Below are 20,190 nucleotides of genomic sequence, written 5' to 3' on the forward strand. Positions count from 1 at the left end.
AGGTATTCAGGTTTATTTATTTATTTATTTATTTATTTTATTATTATTTTATCATTTAATTTTATCATTAAATTAGATTCATTATTATTTATATTCATTAAATTAGCTTTTTTCTCATTTTCCATTGTGTAAATTAGGTCATTACACACTCACACACACACAAAAAGAAAAAAAAAAACATTCAACAACTAATCAGAGGCAAAACATCTGTTAAGGTTCCTTTCCATATATTTATGCATTATTGTCTCAGAACAAGGGATTTCAAACTATTTAAAAGGAGAGGAAAGAAGAAGTAAAAGGAAAAAAAACAGGGAAAGGGAAAAGGAACAGGAAATGGAAATGGAAACATAAGCAAAAGTGACAGGACATGACAGGACAGGACAGGACAGGACAGGAAAGGAAAGGAAAGGAAAGGAAAGGAAAGGAAAGGAAAGGAAAGGAAAGGAAAGGAAAGGAAAGGAAAGGAAAGGAAAGGAAAGGAAAGGAAAAGGAAAAGGAAGATAAACAGGAGAAAGGACAAGAAAAGTAAGAAAAAGGACCAAAAGAAAAGGACAGGTAAGGTAAGGTAAGGTAAGGTGAGAAAATGGAACGTGAATGGGGAAAAAAAAGGAAGATAAAGAAATGAAAAAAGTACAGGAAAAGTAAGGAAAAGGACAGGAAAAGTAAGGTGAGGAATAACAACTGGAATGGGATAAGGAAACACAAGCAAATCGAACAAGAAGTAACAGGAAAAGGAAAAGGACAAAAAAATAAGGTAAGGAAAGAGAACAGGAAAAGGAAAGGGAAAAGGAAGGAATGAAAAAAACAAGAAAAAATAAACCATTTCCCTGGTAAGCTGGTGTGTCTGTTAGTTTTAGTTTTCAGCTCTGAGCCGATCTGTATGGGGAAAAGATCCCGCCTGAGCCCGACAGCTCAAGACCTGGCCACGGGCACTTAACGGCTCTCTCGTGAACACACTAAGATTAGCGCCATCACAAATCACCAAAACAGGAGGACTCTCAACTGCCGACACGACTGCCTTTTTACGTCTCTGAAGCTGGGACGGTTTATTTTTACATCCGTGCGATCAGGATTTGTTTATCACGGCGTCTGAGAAGCCCAAGTATCCCTGAGTTGTTTACACAAGCAACCAACCAGCAAATTAGACCTCAAATCAAATGTAGCACTGACACTGGGGCCCGCCTGAGAACCTGTCTCCGCTCCACCTTTCTGGTTTTACTATGAGTGACATGCACAAACACAGCCATTTCTGAGGCCCAAATTCCTGCCCTCCCAAAACAAGACGTGCAAATACTGGCACAGAACTAGTCAAAAAACATGCTACCATTGTGCTAATGCAGTAACCCGCCACCGCAGAGATAAATGATAGCTTTGTTTTCCCCTTCCTGACAGCTTTATTTCTGTGGGAGAAAAAGATGAGGCTTGCCCAATTATGCCTCCTTCTGCCATGCTGCATAATGTCTGCTAGCATGTAATCATGACTGAATTAGCGCTACATGACCCCGTGTGCCAGCGGCTCTTGAGAGCATGGTAACCAATCTATGAAACTGACATTGAGACGATATCCTCCACTTAACTGCCCATTTCTGCTCTGAATTGAAAACATGTCCTGCCAACATAACCGCTTGGCTGCTAAATTGCGAAACGGAAAGGAAAAACACTAGCTTAGGCAGGTTTAAAAAGTTAGCAGAAGGACTTGGAGAGCATGAGCTTTATTCGAGCTGCCACGAGCATGAAGGCGAGCTAATGGGATGTGCTTGTTGACATGGGCACACAGAGCAGGCAACAGCAACCTCATTTACTGCACAAAGAAATTAGTCGGCCCCTTAGAAACACAGGTTGAGGTTAAACAGAACAACAGAGAAAGAGATTAAAACAGCCTGACATTCCTCCCAGAGTCTTTAGCAGGCGGCGGGTGCCAGCGTCAGTAATTTACCTTTCAGTGGTCAAGCCCTCTGGTACAGCTGAAGGGGAAAAAACAGGTCTCTCAGCGTTTCTTACACGGCACTGATAATGCAGGAAGGGTTTGCCACTAAAATATCTCAATCTCTAATATATATTCTGCATAAGCCAATCGCACCAAAAGCATCTACGTGTAGACAATCACGCGACTGCAGAATTTTTTGAAGGGTTTAGATAATGGTTAAATTTCCTCAAAATCGGCTTCAACAGTGTTTTTGCCTTTGCAACAGTGAATCCCTTCTCACTTTTAAAGACTTATTAGAGAGATTTAATAACAACCCAGAGGTAAAATTCAAGACAATGTCCAGTTGAACTGCACAGACTGCTGACTTGTCTAAAATTAGCATATTGACTACAAAATTTTCTAACAGTCCTCCCTCTAGGGAGGGTGAGGAAATGTCCTAATCACAGGCTTTCCTAAACCAAGTGCTGGTTTTTCTCTTGGTCTTGTGCTGTCAGTTGTTTTTCTCTTGTTGGCTTTCTTTCTGTGAATTTCCTATAAACTTTGGGGCTGCCCTTTTTAGAACTTGGTATATTATTTTCTGATCTCAGGCTAGGTTCAGCATGGAATAGTACTTTGCTACTTATGGAATGCTATACACTTTGTACTCAAATTGTGAACTCCCTTGTGAAGTGTGCTTAATTGTACTAAATGTGCAATTGTAGTGTACTTCAAATCTTAATAGTATGTTTAAAAAAAAAAAACTGTACTTGCAGATAATATATGAATAAAATAAAAGGCCACTTAAGTGTACTTAAAGAGAGTACACTTTCATGACTTTTTTCATTTTTTCCCCAAGTTTTATATTAAAGAACATTTGTTTTGTCATGATTTAAAGCAATTAACATGCAATTTATTTACATTCAGTCTGCACTTAAGGATATTTAGGTCCTTTAAAAGTAAATTACTTCTGTTATAAGTACTTTTTCACAAAAGCTAATTAGTATTTTATTTTTTTTTAATAGTAAATAAAATAGTAACCATTATTTAACTATAAATGATTCAAGCTCTATTATGCCACTTTATTTTCACATGACCTCATATTATTGCATGTGAGTGACATCCTGGAAAAACAACATTATTAACATAACAAAATACCATAAAACAAAATTGAAAGGCTTAGTTCACCCAAAAATGAAAATTCTGTCATTAATTACTCACCCTCATGTCGTTTCACACCTTCGTTCATCTTTAGAACACAAATTAAGATATTTTTGATAAAATCCGATGGCTCAGTGAGGACTGCATTGCCAGCAAGACAATTAACACTTTCAATGCCCAGAAATAAAAAAATAAATAAATAACGACTTTATTCAACAATATCTAGAGATGGGCGATTTCAAAACACTGCTTCATGAAGCTTCAAAGCTTTACAAATCTTTTGTTTTGAATCAGTAGTTCAGAGCTTGTATCAAACTGCCATCGGATTTTATGAAAAATATCTTAATTTGTGTTTCCGAAGATAAACAAAGGTCTTACAGGTGTGGAACAACATGAGGGTGAGTAATTAACCCTTTCGCACATAAGTTTAAAATATTCTGGCTGACCCCCCAGCGTGAGTTTTTTAAGGCGACCGTTATTTAGAACGTATCACTTTATTGTTTCCATGGTGACACAATCGGATCTGTTGGATTTACAACACGTGAATTCATCCACTTCTCCCGAAATACATGAAAGTAAGTGAGCCAGTGAACTGGGGAAGAATAGAGTAAGCTTTGAAGTTACTTTCACAATGTGTATCTGATATGAATAAAACGTGTCGTCTAATTATTATGGAAAGGGTTGTTATTTCTGCTTCTGTAGACATCATTGTGTATTTTACAAACTCTAAATGTATTTTTTTGTTAGTACTCATGTGTATTTAAATGTCTGAAACCTAAAATAATCATTATTTGGTTGAAAACACTGCATAAATGTGATATATGAAAAGTGCTGCGCGCGTCCGTCTTTGGTTAGCGCCAGCCAAAGTGCCCACGCACATTTGAATTTGGAAGTTGATCACATGATGCACTGAACGTTCTAATCACACCGGTGTGATCGTATGCTCCAGGGACCAGCCAAGACTGATCACAACGGTGTGATCGTATGCGTCAATGGGTTAATGACAGAATTTTCATTTTTGGGTGAACTACCTTTAATTTTGAGTAAAAAAAAAAAAAAAATCTAAACATTTGACATCCAAATCAAATAATGAGTTAAATAAACACTAATTAAATCCATCACACTGATAATGGAAGGTCAAGTCAAGCACATTGCATTGTTGGATACAGTATCTCACGCAGTGCGCACTGTTGTATACTGCACATTTTGGCATATGTAGTAGATCATCTGCATATTTCATGCATACAGAACATTTTCATACTGTGCACACATACACATATTTATATCAATGATATATCATTCCATTTACTTTTAAATGAATTTGTTTACTTTTTACAGTGTGAGGCAGAGGAAAGTATATAAACAAGAGTAGCATTAGATGTTTACTCTTGAATTACATGTAGTAAACTTTCTGGCTATAAAAAGAAGTGGTTATCAATAGATACCATTATTTCCACCCCTGATGAAAGCAGTCTGAGAGAACCTAAAACCTTTCAAACTCACAGGAAGCCTGTTACCATGCTATCAGCCCTTGTGTGGCAAGCATTTTAATCTTTCCTCCTAAGAAGGCGAGAAATCTACCCAACTCCAGGAAACAGGCCAAGGGTACAAAGGAAAGGGGAAGAATCAAAAGGCAGCAAGAAAGCAACACACCAGGATGGGGTCCAGTTTTGGCCCTGTACCCTTTGCATTTCTCCTACAACTGCTAGACTGAGACGGGGAGCCGTAATGGTTACAGAAAAAAGAAAGAAAGTTGGATTAGAGGGTTGTGAAAATGTCAGATTAAAATGTTAAAAGATAGATCTTGTTCCGAGCTATTCGCACAGTGCCCCACACATTACTCGGAGCGAACAGGTTGGATTAGGGGTGTGTTCCTTATGCAGACAAGAATCTCATTCATGGCAGCTACCTGTGTGGAGGAGAGATAAGTAGCTTTCCGTCAGAAACAAAGAGAAGATTAGCATTTTCTTACACTGTGCTGAAGGACACACCAGGATGCCCTCTGAAGCCCTCAGAGAGGAACAAGAAAGACTTGTGAAGGAAGAACAGATCAAAGACTATCAGAGCTCTCTCCTAAATATAGTTAAAATGTTAACATCATGAATTGTGCCAAAAAAACAGCTGTTCATGTGAAAAAGTCACTTCAGTGCCAGTTATACTCATTTTAAAAATAGGTTACATGTTTTCTGGAAAATGAGCTCTATGAAAAATCTAATTGTGAAAGGTATATAAAAAAGGTAAAACAAACACTGAGGAAAAGCTGTGGTGCAAACCTTCACGAAAATACACCAAATTTGTAATGGTACAACACAATAGTACAGCAATTCTTCTCTTTTACATGTACATTTTAAACAGAAGAGGATATGAACATTATATCTCTGCAATTACTGCTGAATGCATTATGCTTTGACAGTCACATTTGTGTTGGCTGGAGGTGGTCATCGTCTGTGCCAAGAACAGATCTTTCAACTTGCTCCTCATTTCTCATATGAGGCAGACTGCAAATAAATGTGATTACACATGAAATACTGTCTGGACGGACATGAAATTGTGGCAAAATACTAAAAGAAAGGATCTGTAAAATGTTATTGCTGTTAAACAGACCAAGACAAAAAAATATCCATTACAGTTAAATACAACAGCTCAACTCATCCCCACAGCATCTGCCCAGATGGCTTTCCTGGCATATGATATGTTCTGTGATAGCGGAAAAGATGGAAACATGAAATGTCACTATTACAGTGAAAAGGAACACTTTTGGAACAAAGCAGCTTTTTAAGAAAAAGGATTTGGGCTTTCACCAGAATTTAAAAAGCCTTTGAAATGCTTCCTTCCAAGTGTAAATGCTGGTCTTGTTTGCGGCTGATTGCAAAACAGAAAATATAAGCATATCCCGAGGCACCTTCACTTCCTCTTCCACGTCATTCGCCCTGATTTACTGCATTGATTTGCAAATGAAAAACAAAGAAGGTTTTAACATTAAAGAAATGAAACCACAAATTATTAGCTACATTTACATGCACCCAAATCGGATTGATGGCTTTACAGTTCTAAAAAATGTGAATTGGATTGCAAAGTTTAAGATTTAAAAGGACCTTTCAGAATCTGAAATCATATTGAATTCATTTAGATCAATATAAATGAATTAGGGCTGTCCCTGACTAAAGATTTTTGTAGTCGAATAATAGTCATTCATTTAAGCCATTAGTCAACTAATCACACATTTATATTAATTTAATTACTTAAATATACTGGAGGAGGGGGGGCTATATATGCCTCGCACTCAAGTTTATATTAGCTTATTATTATAAAATAACATTTGAATTGTTTATTAATAAACTAATGTTTTCTAAGTCATTGCCGGCTGCAAAGATGAAGTTGACGATGCTGACTCGTCATCTCTGCAGTAATGCACCTATAGAGAGAAATGCACCTTTCATATGGATTACATAACCAGAGAGTATTTGATGGCAGAAAGCGCATTCTGTTTGTTTTCTTTATTTTACAAAAGCAGAACGTCTTGTTGTTATTGTGAGTGTACATAAATAAAAGTAGACCCTTTACAGTTCGTAATGATGTATTATTCTAATCCGTATGACCAAAAATGGCGCCGTATTTTTAAGTAAAAAAAAAATGCCAGTGATCGCTCCAGCGCCTCCATGTCATGCAGTAAAGCACGATACACTTTGGCTGCCTTCCACACTCCGCAAGAACACTTAGATATATAATAGCGCACATTTATCTAGGTTAACGTTAGAGCGAGCAGCCATGTAAAGTTGCTACTATTTACATGTTTCAATTGATAAGCCAAATTTGAGGGGAATGGATGATAGGCAAACGTTTGGATTTCCTGCCTGACATGCTGTAATTACCACAAGGACTCACCGCTAAAGATCTGTCCCTCACGGACTGCGTGACTCCGCCTGTGGAGTTTTTTTTTTCTGCGACTAACCGACAAATAAAATCTTGGTCGACTACGCCTCTCCAGGTTTAGTTGACTATTAGGGGGCAGCCCTAAAATGAATGCATGTAAACATACTTATAGCATTACTCTGCTTCCAGCAATTAAATTGACATCTCGAGTTAGCACCTTCCCCTTAAACCTGTCTTTTTTACCCATCTTTTTTCTTTTAACACAAACTTTATGTGTATGTGTGTTTATGAAGTGCGGAAGTGAAGCACACCTATTACTGTAGTAAACAACCCCAAAATTTGGTCTTAGAAGAATAAAGTGAATGATCTCCTTAAGAACACTATGACCACAGCTAATCGGATCTAAATCAAACCTTCACCATCAGCAAGTTATCCCTCACACACACACAAGACACACAGTCTGGATGACTTTGCAGCTTTGACAGAGGTGACTAAGTGAACGCACAATGGCAAACCAGCAAAGGTCCCTCATTATGAAGCCAAACACAGACGTGACCTGTCCAAACGTGCACGGATGCACACCCATTTGAACAAATGCACACCCACGCACACCCAAAGCCACCCACACACACTCTAATACCCGTCTCTATCCCTGCCTAGAGACTAAATGATACAGCACTCAATCAAATCCCAGCATCACCGCTGGTGATCCATGAAAAACTAACATGTGGCACACATTTCTATCTTCCAATAATCATCTCCTCAGACAAATGATCGTTTCATATAGTCTTGATTACTGTGCCGCTCGTAGCTGTCCCCACAAAAGTAGAGAACGGCATTACTTTCTAATTTTATTGATTCTTCTTTGGCACAATGTGTTCACTTCGAGTTACATTCAGTAATAACTTGGCTGAGAGACAGCACTCTGTGTGTGTGACATTTCTTCTCCTTAATCTCATTTTATGAGCAGAGAGAATTTAGTCTGCTTCTCATTAACAAACAGCATCTAGGCCCCAGCAGAGCACCGCAAATGTGAAACGATTCTGAATGTGAATTTGGAAAGCTTCAAAAAGCACACTATTTGTTTAAACGTGGGATCTCAGAGGATTCGATTGTAAAAGTACACTGTGACTTCCGAAAAACATAAAATTAGCAATGCCTTGGACACAAACTGCCTATTATGCAAATAAGTTTTGTTCATTTTTAAATTTCTCATTAATTCGATCTTTTCCCTAGTGAAAAATAAATATACCAAAATGTATTTGAAATATTTTATGCTAAGTATGCTACAAATACATTTACATATTTATGTGCTAAATAAAAATCTGTATTTGTTTACCAAATTGATGTACTTAAAGTCTGCTAAACAACTCATTTTTTACTTAATACACTTTAGTTATCCAGAAGTAGTGCTGAGGTCCAACTAAAGATATACTTACGTATATTTGATTGTGTTAATATGGAACAATTGCAAGTATACTATAGGTACACTTTCAATATCTTGCATTTAAAGACTGATATTATACAGTGATCATATTATCCTTACTAATAATGAGATTAAAACACATTTAAGGCTTAATATTAAAAATGTGCATTGTGCAACAAAGAAATACAAATCAAGGTTAATTATAGTATTTATATCAGTAAGTCTCAAGCGATATGTCAGTAAATGTGTTAATGGATTTGTACTATACTTAGTATTAAATAAATATATTTTAAATATATTTTGGTATAGGTTTTTCAGTAGGGTTTACTTGAGGGGTTCTGTTGATCAAATTCAATAAAATCATATCCTATATTAAATAATTATATGACTACAAATAAAAATAAACCTTTCAGATTATTTACAACATACACATATATATATATATATGTATGTATGTATGTATATATATATATATATATATATATATATATATATAAACAATTGTAACTATGATTTATATTCCGGTAAACAAATTGAAACTGATTTAAATAAATTAATAGCTTTTTTTATAACATATAAACAATTTCTTCTAAGCAATGTATACAAACTTTCACCTAACAAAATGGATTAATCCAAAATATTGCTTGTAATGCTATAACTTAGTCTTATGTATATAATCACAAAACATCTGACAACACCTGCCTTTCTGGTTTAAGACACACAAACTCTATTTTCCTTTTGAGCGGAAAAGCGCAAAACATGAGCTCCCTCAATCCAGCAGCATTCAAAGCATGCTATTTCTGTCATGTGTAATGCAAAACTAAAGTTCAGCAATCTACTAAAACACAATGAAGCTCAACATGACTCAGCAAAGAAATGTGGCATTACATCAAACGCACAAATTTTGACAGGGTGAACAAAAACACTGAAGCAATGTGAAATAAATAGCCCATGTGAATAGCCAGGAATCTTCGTCGTTTCGCTGGTAACGTTGTGATTTCCGCGGTGTCACCAGGGTCGCTCACGGGCTGGGCAAGGGGTCAGTGAATATTAACTTCATTTACACATGGTTGCAAACAGAGCAGCTTGCACAATGCAGGCCTGCCTGCTCTGCTTAGTAACGTGAGCAGCCGAGCTGACAGGTCACTGCCAGGCTGGAAGATGGATGAGCTGAGCAGTTGACCCTTGGCTTGCCTGAGGAGCCAACTCTATGGCTTCTTTCCCCTCCGAACAAAGACCCCCTACTAGCAACCGCCCTGCTCGCAACTCCAGCAGCACTAACAGGTCCCGACATCTCCATCAACCCTTGCATGCACACAAACACACAAGCAGATTTTGATAGGCTTAGTCTTTTTAGCCCGACACACCCAGAGAAACACTCTTTTATGCATGCGTACACACACATGCGGCCCAAACTATGGGCGGCTTACCCCCTTTAGCTGCCTAAACGCTGGCACACACACTTCTCTTTTCGAATTGCTCTCTGCTCATCCGTACTAATGGATGCAATTGGACAAGCGGACACTGTGTTAAAAGCAACAAAGCAGCCGTGCGCATGTGTGTGTGTGTGTGTGTTCGGAGCAGCTTTGGCCCGAGGCGACCGGGTGAAAGTGATATGTGACCAGGTTGAAGGCCTTAACACTCAGTGAGCATCAGGGAGGGTCTGTTGTCAGAGTGACTCTCCTCTGGGAGAGAGGCAGAGCAGGAGACTCAGCAGCTCAATCTCTCCCTAAGAGCAAAATCAATAACTTATTACATAACTGCACACTTTTCTCCTTTACAGAGTGAGAAGGAAAAAAGGAAGGAAGCCTTAGGAAGAGGCTTGTTCTAGTATGAAAATGTCCTGCTAATATTACAACCAGGACTCCAGAAAATGAAAATGGAGCCATTGGCTCCTGTAATATGAATCAGCCAAATAACTTTTAGTTGACAAATTACAGAATCACTCGATATAGATGGTTGTTCAGAAGTGCTGTTGCCGATGTTCATATTTGTCATCTGCTGTGATGTAGATCCACTGGGATATGTATTAAATGCTGAATGAATTTAGAAGATCAGTTAAGCCAAAAGTATAGTTCACATTTTACGTGTACACAAGAGTCAGCATACAGTGCATGTGACGCGAATATCGTCATCAGAGGAGTAAGCGCACCGCCGGATTTTTGTAACCGCGCGTACTTGTACACGCAGGTTGCACACGCGCATTTAATTCTTTTTGCAGTAATTAGTTCATCCACAAGGTGGCAACCATGCCCTGGGGGCGACGATTCACAAGGTTGTCAAAGAAAAACTGCATGAACAGAAAAGACTGGAATGCATGCAAGCTACAGCGACAATGGAAGCCTACATAGACGAGTTTGTGCAAAGAGGTTAGAAAGTACCCTCATTTCTACAACTCTAGCATGAAAGAACACAAAGATGTTTACATGGGTTATAACTCGTGGCGAGAGATTGCTCAAAACTGTGCATGCGGCGAACGCCTGTGTATGTGTACGTGTCAAATGAAGTATACTTTCCAAGGCTGTGTGTTCAACTGTGCGCTTACATTAGCATATGCATATATAGTATACCCAGGGCTTTAGTATGTAGAAAAAATGTGTAGTATTCATAACTGATTCGATTCAACATTACTTGTATTCACATAATATTTTTTGTAACATATCTGATTTTTTAATAATATTTTACAACAAAACTATTTTGTGAAAAGTATCTTTAATAACCATCAGTAATAACCATCTGCTTATTTTGAAGATATACCTGAAGAATGACTCTTCAGTTTACTCAGTAAACCCCCATAGCTGCTCTGAACTGCTAAGTTGCCAGACTGATTCATTATAAAGAACCAGTTCAAACAAGACATTAGCTCAAGAATCCAAAATAACAGAACAGTGTTCTTTTTGTGTCTTTTTTTTTTCCTTTATTTAATTATGAATGACAGTATGTTAACCACTCGTCATTTAACCTAAGAACTTTTTTTTGATCCAGTGAAACAACAGGAAATGTGATTGTGAACATGAAGCAACTACAACACATCAATAACTGGACTACAGCCAACTGACAGCCTTGACAACAACACAATGACAGCTCCGCTCGTGTTCAAAGCCACTTTCCATCTGACAAAACCAAGGGGGAAAAACAAACAGTACTCCGAGAGCATGCTGCTGTTCTCCAAGACCCTGACTGGCCGAGAAGGCCATTATCCATCAGCAGATGATTCTAACCCTGACAGCTTCGGACCCAACGGGCTTCCCTGAGGAACTCGCCTCCATTTGAATAATTAAGCCCATTTACAGTTCTCTAACGGATGACTGTTTGTAGCCTTTACTTTCACACCTTATCAATCACTTGCGTGTCAGGCCTTTATACAATCCGCCCACCCCCAACTCCTGGTGGCATCATTTGAAATGCAAAGCACGGCCTTCACTGAGCCTGGGTCTTGGTCTTGCTCTTGCGTCCCTCCACCTCGGCTACTTCTGCAGCTTGTCTGCACAGCTATTGCCCTCCTTCTGTGTTCTGGCAATCCATCAGGCTTTGACTAACTTCTGTCCAACTATTTGACATCTGGGAGATGGATGGTGTCAGCGCCTGCCTTTGCCAGTACCTCCTCCTGTTAGCATGTTAGCCAATGCTAGCTTGTTTTTCCCCCTTAGAATAATAAACAGAGGCTTGCCTTGTAAATAACACAAGCTGGAGGAGTGGGTCAACTATCGGTTAATATTAGGCATTTCTTTAGACAAGATACGGTTATTAATGTGATGTGATTGAGCAACATACATTCCACGAGTTGTTCGCAAAAGCTTAACGAAAACAAAGGGATCAATGTCTGTCTACAAGGACTCTTTTTTGCCTCCAAAGGACTTAGTGTCTCCATTTTCTCTGAGTAGACACTGTTGAACAGAGCTTCGCAAATGAATAGCCGCTATTTTTACTTGAGCTCTATGCAAATAAACTCTGGCATGCTGCTGAACACTTCAGATTGCTTTTTTTCCAACACCCATAACACTGATTCTTGTAACTGCAAGGAGCAGATCTCTAGAAAAGCACGAAGGAGTGAATCCTTGCATTGAGACTTGCATGAGTGCCATGAATTGACGAGAGCAAGGGATGGAGACTGTATGACTTTTCTGAAATACAAAAGATGATATTTTGAAGGTTTTTGACCATTTGAAATTGAAGTCAATGAGGGCCAAAATAATATTAAGCCGGGTTTCTGCTGAAATTACCTGGAACAATTTGTCCCAGGAACTTTTTTCCCCCAGACCTGTTGCTGTTTGCATTTCCATCGCGGACTAAAGTACCGTGAAAATTAGGCAAATTAGTCCGGTGACATAGGACTGCATGCAAAATATAAGCTTAATAAAGCTGGAACATCGTTGTCAGTCCATCTGTCATATTTTTTAAACTCCATTGTTGATTCGAATAGCAAACAACTCTTACTGCACCCACCGCAACAGGCTTTTAAAAATGGTGGTTGAAAAAAAAATGTTGTGTGGAGTCATCCAATCAAAATGCTGCGTGAACTCAACCAATCAGCATGTTCAGCGCCCAAGTCCCACCCCCAAAAGTTCCTGAACTTTGAAAAAGTACTACTTTGTGAGCAGGGACTTTCTGAGGGGGAAATTTTACCTGGAACTTAATTTAGACCCTGGTTCCTGTGGTCCAAACACCCCAAAGTCCCTAGTTCCTGGGGAAAGTTCCTGCGGCTATAGAGAACATTTACTTTCATTGAATAATTTTCAAAATAACTTCAGTAACACTTTATTTCAGGGTCTTTTAACTAGTTGCTTATTAGCAAGCATATTACTAGAATATTGGCCGTTTATTAGTACTTATTAAGCACATATTAATGCCTTATTCTGCATGACCTTATTCTACATTCTTAATCCTACCAAAATTCCTTTAAGACAAGTCATTTCACTCGGCGGCCATCTTTGAAACGCCTCCCGGGCATGCAAGTGTAGCTCCTATCTCTTTGAATGGGGAAACATCAAATTCTCTAAAGCTGTTTGCCAAGCTTTCGATTAAATTTAATATGTGAAATCAGCAGTGAAATCTGACAACAACTGTCTCATGAATTTTGTTTCTGAACGCTTGAATCATGACAAAAAAAGGCATTTTTTCAGGCTAGATCAAGCTAATGCGCATGCGCAGTCCTAACTGCGCGTCTCTATAGGAAGCGCGCATCTGACTGTTTCTATAGGAACCGGAGATTCTAACAGCCGCTGCAGTGATGCGATGATTTTACCAATCAACGATTGGCCACTTATTTAGAAGGCGGGACTTATTCCGCCATATTGCGCATTGCACATTCTCCCATTCAAAACAGTACGAATGACATGTCTTGTGTTATTCTATAGCCTTTGATTCTACCCAATACCTAAACTTAACAACTAGCTTACAAGTTATTAATAAGTGGTAAGTTAGGAGTTTATTGAGGGAAAAGTCGTAGTTAATAGTGAATATGTGTTCCCTATACTGAAGTGTTATCATAACTTCTTTTGTGTTTCACAGAAGATATAATTTTTTGACAGAATTTTCAATTTTTGGGTGAACTATCCCTATCACAGGATGGGTTTAGAGGTTGTTGTTTTTTTAAGTTAGATATTTTTGTCTCAAACACATCACAACAGTCAAAGTCACCTGCCTAGCACAAGTTTATGCAGAAAAACAAATAAAATACCATACCAACGGATGTGTGTCCTTTACAAACTGCTGTTTAGAGGAAGAGGAAGAGAAAAAAGGAGGAAGAAATGAAAGACACACAATCCTCCATCAGGCATCTGATGAATGAGACGGTCAAAACATGCATTTTCATGGCCCTCCTTAGGTTTCCCCACTCAATTTTTAATGCAAGACATTTTAGACTTTGCTCCGTATGCATGAGCGTCTGTTTGTGTGCTTATTCGTATATAAATAGTATGGATTTTATAACAGAACACGATGAGATGGTGTAAAAACAGGAGCTTTCGAAGGCTTCAGGGTCACAGTGCCTTGGCCGAGCCCCGAGGGGAGGATAAGAAAGAGAAGATAAAGAAAAAGAGAGAACTGCAACATGAGCTGTATACTCCTGGAAAGATCAGTCCTCCATATTAAAAAGACCCCTGTCACTCACAGGCTTTCAGCCCCAGATACCGTGCACTGCATTACTGTTTCTCTGACAGAGGTGGAAAACACACCAGTATTTTTCAGTCTGGTTGGTGCTCGGGGGAAACTCTGAACAGGCAATTTAATATCGGGAGGATCGCTAAGAGGAAGTGCTGATGCGGCAGTCTCATGCTCATTTTATTTAGATTAACTACAGCGGTAATATCACAGCCACTCATGCCAGGAGCGACGCACAACTCATAAAGTGACAATAGAAGGGGGCAGGAATCTAAATGGGTGACAGGGTTTGTTTGTCGCCAGCTCCGAGAGAAACACGCAACATTGTTTTTGAGGAATGCAAGATGGCTTCGTGAACAGTGATTAATTCTCTGGAAAAGCCATCGAGACTTTCTGAGAGTTTGCCGTTGCTTCACTATTTTTTATTTTTTTTTTGCTTTGAGTGAGTAAAAATTCCTGAATGTTTAATAGGTTAAAAAGGGTGGAATTTTAAAAAAAGACATAAAAGGCATCCTTTTATTATGCTTAATGTGTGCCAAATAGCCCATATTACATAGAAGCACCATCAACTTTCTCCTTTGCTCCCTTTCTGGCTTTTTGAAATGGCTTTCAGCTTTGCAGCAACCTCTCAGCGTGAAGCAGCCTTGCCCATTTTAGCTTTTGATAACATAATAGTGTTCTGAAGCACCCTTTACGTGATAACTTAATGATGTAGACGTGTATGTGCACCGCATAAAAGCTATTCGAGCCTTCCGGAGATATCTGATAAATCATTACTGGTCTGCACATGTGATAATCTATAGAGTTGGAGGAGGTGACCCAGATTGGCAGAAAAAAGGCTGGACGGCCACTTAAACCACACAAAACCAAGAGGTCCTCTCCCGCAGATCCTAATCATGTGTCATGTGACTGCCAAAAAAACAATGCTTAGCACCATTAGTGACAGTGATGGCACTGGGAGTGATTTAGTCTTAATTGCAGAGTATATCAGAGGCAACTGTAATTGTGTTTCCTGTTCGGACACTTCTTAAATAACCCCGGGTCTCTGCTGTTTGTTTTCTCATTCTGTCAGGGTCATTTCAAAGGTCCGGAGAAGGACCGGGCGTCGGGCTGAACCTCCTCCGGACGCGGTGTCATTTGCAAACGACTGGTTTGGCTCGGTGCCAAATGGAAAGAGAAGAAAAGAGACGAAGAAAGAGAGCGGGGTTGTTTCTGAGAGCTAGGCTGGAGTGCTAGTTATCATTTAATTCCAGTGTCAATGTGCATAAGGCTATAAATTAAGAGCCCACAAATCAAACTACTAACAGGGATTCCAATTATTGTGCCAAGGATTTTTGCCCCCACATTTAATCCATCATTATTATCTCTGCCCAATAAGCATGTTCTTTTTTTCTTTTCTTTTTTTTTAACTCTGCAATTCTTTTATTAATCGTTCTTCAGCTGCTTCGTTTTTTCAGCATGGTTTGTTTTGTTATTGCATTGCTTTGCTGCAATTCGGATAAATTACCTCGCATTGGGATAATTCTATGCTTGGGCACTCAGTCAAACAATTAGAACAGGGATTGTCTTGGTAAATGGACACATAAGCAAGTCTTACACATAATAATAACTTATTAATTGCTCCATTGTCCTCTCTTCTGTTGCGTGCAAGGTTAATCAGTGTCACTCTAATGCATGCCAACAGATGTGTGAGAATGAAAATAAAGTACTCACGTTCACATGCATCTCCCTTCTGGTGAAATCCAGCTTTGCATATACATTTCCCAATGGGTACCAGCCATTCTCCCTCTGCGCTGCAGTGCATTTTGGGAGAGTTGTCGGCCTCTTCCTCTGCGTCGTTGACGCACATGCCCTCCACTTCCACCAGCGATGAAAACTCTGACCCTGTCACCGTATCTGGGAACGTGGCCAGGTTCTCAATAATCGACCAACACTTCTTGTAATACACTTTGACGGAGACCAAAGCGATGCAGGCACCTACATCCTGAAAGGCCAGGTAGAAGCCTCGGCGGGAGAGGGGTCCGATTATACGCACCTCCGTGTTGAGCTTCATCTTTCTTTCCCCCAGGTCACCCTGAGTGAAACTCTCGTCCGCAGCTATAGTGTCAATTTTCACATACTGACTCTCCCTTATATTCCTGCCCACCTCCACGTCGGTTTCCTGGTAGTACAAGTTGAATGTCTCCTTGCAAGAGCCAACCACCCCTGGAAGGCTGTTACAATCCCTCAAGGTAAACTTCAGCTCCACAAAAATCCTCTGGGCATCGCCCTTCTCAATCCAGTTAGTCCGTAGCCAATTGTTCTGATTTGGCTCCATGACCTGGCAGACCTGATATGTGCGAATGGGTGTGTAGTTTTCATCCAAGCCGCTGATCTCTTCCCACTGAGAAAAAGGAAAACATAGTTAATCATCATTATACCGTGTGCTGTACTAAAATGCTCAGAAATAACCTCAAGGGAGAATGTTTCAGCGTGTTAAAACTGGCCTCTGTGTGAAAAATGCACAACTCCTTGATATGAAATGATCTGCATGAATTCATCTGCAGCCAGGTGTTTCATTTTTTAAATCCTTTGCATAACTTGAGAATTTAAAATATCTGTATTGTGTTAACCTAAAATATTTATTTTAGTGTCTGCGATTATATGCGCAGTTCTGATAATTGTTGGTATCAGTCAGTCAATGCAAACACTTATTAAAATGATTTAAAATACATTTTAAATAATATTATAAAGGTATTGCTGCAAAAAAAAAAAATAATAATGCATGCCCAATAGTAATAATGTACACTTCCAGTCAAAATGTTTTCCACATTTTAGAAGTCATCAAATCCCACAAAAAAAAAAAAAACTTTCGTCAAGTATCTGAACAGCGTGCTTCTTGTGTTAACATCAAAATGAACTGGTTTTAATTTCTAAAATTTTTTAAATATGACTCAACCTGACTACTTTAATTTTCTGGGTTTCTCTCGAACAACGTCTACCTAAGGCTTAAATTCCATGTACGCTGGACACTTGTTGGCTGTGTTTCTTTCACTATTTGTTTATCTCATTAAAAAAAGTTTTTAATTTATAAAAACACACTATACATACTTTTTCGACCACTTTGAATGCAAGATGTAACTCTGAAAACTCATAAAAGCGAGTAAAACTGTGACATAAATTATTATGACAAGTTAAATGAATAAAAACAAATATGTTGTTACAATGCTGTAATTTTTTAACTCTAAATAAGATATATTGCAATCAAATCACCTGATAAACAACATAAATTCTGAATCCTAAACGTTTAAATTGCTGTTACTTTTTGAGTTTTCAGGATGATGTTGTGTTCAAATCAATTGTTAAAAACCTACAAGACTACAAAAACCTACAAAACCTAAAAACCTAAAACCCAAACACCAACAGGAGCATAATAAAGAATTTAAGTTAATCGACAAAGTTCAGCAAAAGAACTTGGTAGATTGTATTTTACTTTGCGTTTGTATTTTACACGGCTTCCTTAAACCTTTAAACACTAGCTGAGGATCAACAACGACAAACAACTTTTAAAAGTAACAAAACCACCTTCATATAACGTAAAGTAAAATGAAATTACCATTGTTTAGAAACATTGTGATGTGGTGCAAAGACTCACAATAGAAAAAAAACACAACACATTATACCACCACATAATTTTAGGTTGCGCTTAAAATACTACATGCAGTACTAAGCGCGTTACAGAGGTGAAAATCCTAAATGTTTGTGTGTAAAGAAAAAGTTGTAAAGTTTCCAGCTTACCCCGCTTGGAGGAGACGATATCCATTCCAGCTCTGTCTGCTGCGCCTTTGAATCCAGCAGGATCACTGCCGACGACACATAAAGCGCACACTTACAATAATGCATCTTTAATTGTGATAAATGTTTGGCACACATCTCGCGCATATTCCAGAAGCATTTTACATCGCGCTCGAGCTCAGAGACAGTCTAAAAGTGAGAGAGTGCGCGAGTTTGACCCATTTTCAGCAGACAGCGGTGGAGATTTATGACAATAAGCACCTTACACCTCTGAAACCTGTGCGACACCTGTTCGTGAGTCAATATAACCGACGGACACGCTTTCTCTTTGGTGTGCGACCGAGAAATAGGTAAAGTTCCTTCGTTCGAACCGTTGAGGATATTACGCGAATACGCGCGCGCAGGTTAAGAACGACTTCGTCGCGTGCGAAATTAACCGCTATTTTGTTATTTAAATGCATTTCATTGAAGCGTTATCTGCTTTTAGTGTGATCATGTGAATAAATAGATCTGGTTAAATAATAAAATAAATAATTTAATGAAATATCGTCATTAAAAACTCTCAAAAGGGCATTAGCTGAGATCAGAACCTTAATTTAAAAAAGAGAAATAAATGAATTTGATAAATTCGTCTTTGAGTATGTTGAGTAATCAATACACATATAATTGAACAATAGCAAACAGCCATAAGCTCAACTGGACGTATTTAGGCTATAGCCTATACCATATAGCTACAGAATTGAATGATCCTTTAATTTCATATTTCGGCAAGGAGGCACGATACCTTCGGCTTATGCTATATGTAATATATTCGATATTGATGTGTGATATGGGCTACTTATTTTGCAGTCCAGACACGGTAGAAACATGTTAAATCTGTACTCGATAACTTGGTAATAGCTACACAAGCACTTCGATTGCTTGATGATTGCAGGAGGTTTTCATCCCGGACAATTTCTTTACTACTAGGCTAACTGAAGATGATCCCATGAGTGTTTTAAAATAAATAACGTGGTAGCTATATGTTGCAGTCCAGTTACAGAATTGACTGTATAGGCTACTGGCCGGTTGGTTAACATTAAGGCACATCAGGCAGATCTTTTAAGTTTGGTATTGCTGTTGTTTCTTTGCAGTAGGCTATATGGAAAGCACGTAGTGTTTTCTGGTGAAATGAGAACGTGATAACCAGACGATACCGGGCTGTGAGGGTTAATCTTAACCAGATAAATATTGTCTATCACGTTTTCATGTCAAGTTGCGATGTGCAGTTGTAAATTACACGTCTTCGTGTCTGATTAGCGAAAGTCTGTGCGTCAAGGAAATAAATACTCATGATATCAAACACAGTCAGGCGAACGTCGTTGTCTAATGTGCGATAAAATAAAACTGTTGTCTGTCAGACTGTCGATACTGTATCTGCTGATTTGCTCGCGCTGTCAGGATGCAATAAAGGAAACTTTAGCACTCACCCTCTCTTGTGTTCTGTGCTATTCCAGTGTTCACATAAAAACATAAATGAAGGCAAAATATAGTCCACAAACACGAAACTGAGGTGCAAACCATGGTGCAATTGAAAGTTGGCTAAACAGTGTGCGCTTTTTCCAACGCGGCGTTCCCTTCCCATTGACGACGCTCCAGCACCAGCTCTGGGTGAATAAAACAGCCGTCTCTCACTCAAATAGCATCGGCAGCTGAGGGGCGGGGCTTAGAGCATTCAGCGTGTCACTCATTTTGACTGACAGAGAGCACACCCACATTAGGCGCGCGAAAGGCTTTCGGTCTAGAAACGCGGACGAATCACTTTAAAGCGAAGGCGGATCTTCAGTTTTAGTCTAAAACAGACTAGTGTGGATTCACAAACTTTAGGAATAGTCGGGCACTGTAGAAAATCGTTGTTACATTAAGAAAAACATTTGATATTCTAATTTTCGATTCGAAATACTGTACTTGA

General features: G+C 38.8%; 1 protein-coding gene across 7 annotated transcripts in view; it reads right to left on the reverse strand.

Annotated features, from left to right (window-relative positions):
* epha7 (eph receptor A7) overlaps positions 1-19,899 on the reverse strand; it is an 83,718-nt gene extending 63,819 nt beyond the window's left edge. For all 7 annotated transcript variants that reach the window (XM_051876102.1, XM_051876100.1, XM_051876097.1 and 4 more), the window contains exons 1-3: positions 19,709-19,899; positions 18,243-18,307; positions 16,179-16,848 (exon numbers count right to left, since the gene is read on the reverse strand). In XM_051876102.1, the coding sequence (XP_051732062.1) occupies positions 16,179-16,848; positions 18,243-18,307; positions 19,709-19,802 (829 nt within the window). In that variant the 5' untranslated portion in view covers positions 19,803-19,899. The remainder of the gene's footprint in view (positions 1-16,178; positions 16,849-18,242; positions 18,308-19,708) is intronic.
* Positions 19,900-20,190: the final 291 nt, after the last annotated feature.

Source organism: Ctenopharyngodon idella, chromosome 20 (assembly GCF_019924925.1).
Source record: "Ctenopharyngodon idella isolate HZGC_01 chromosome 20, HZGC01, whole genome shotgun sequence".
Lineage (NCBI taxonomy): Eukaryota > Metazoa > Chordata > Actinopteri > Cypriniformes > Xenocyprididae > Ctenopharyngodon > Ctenopharyngodon idella.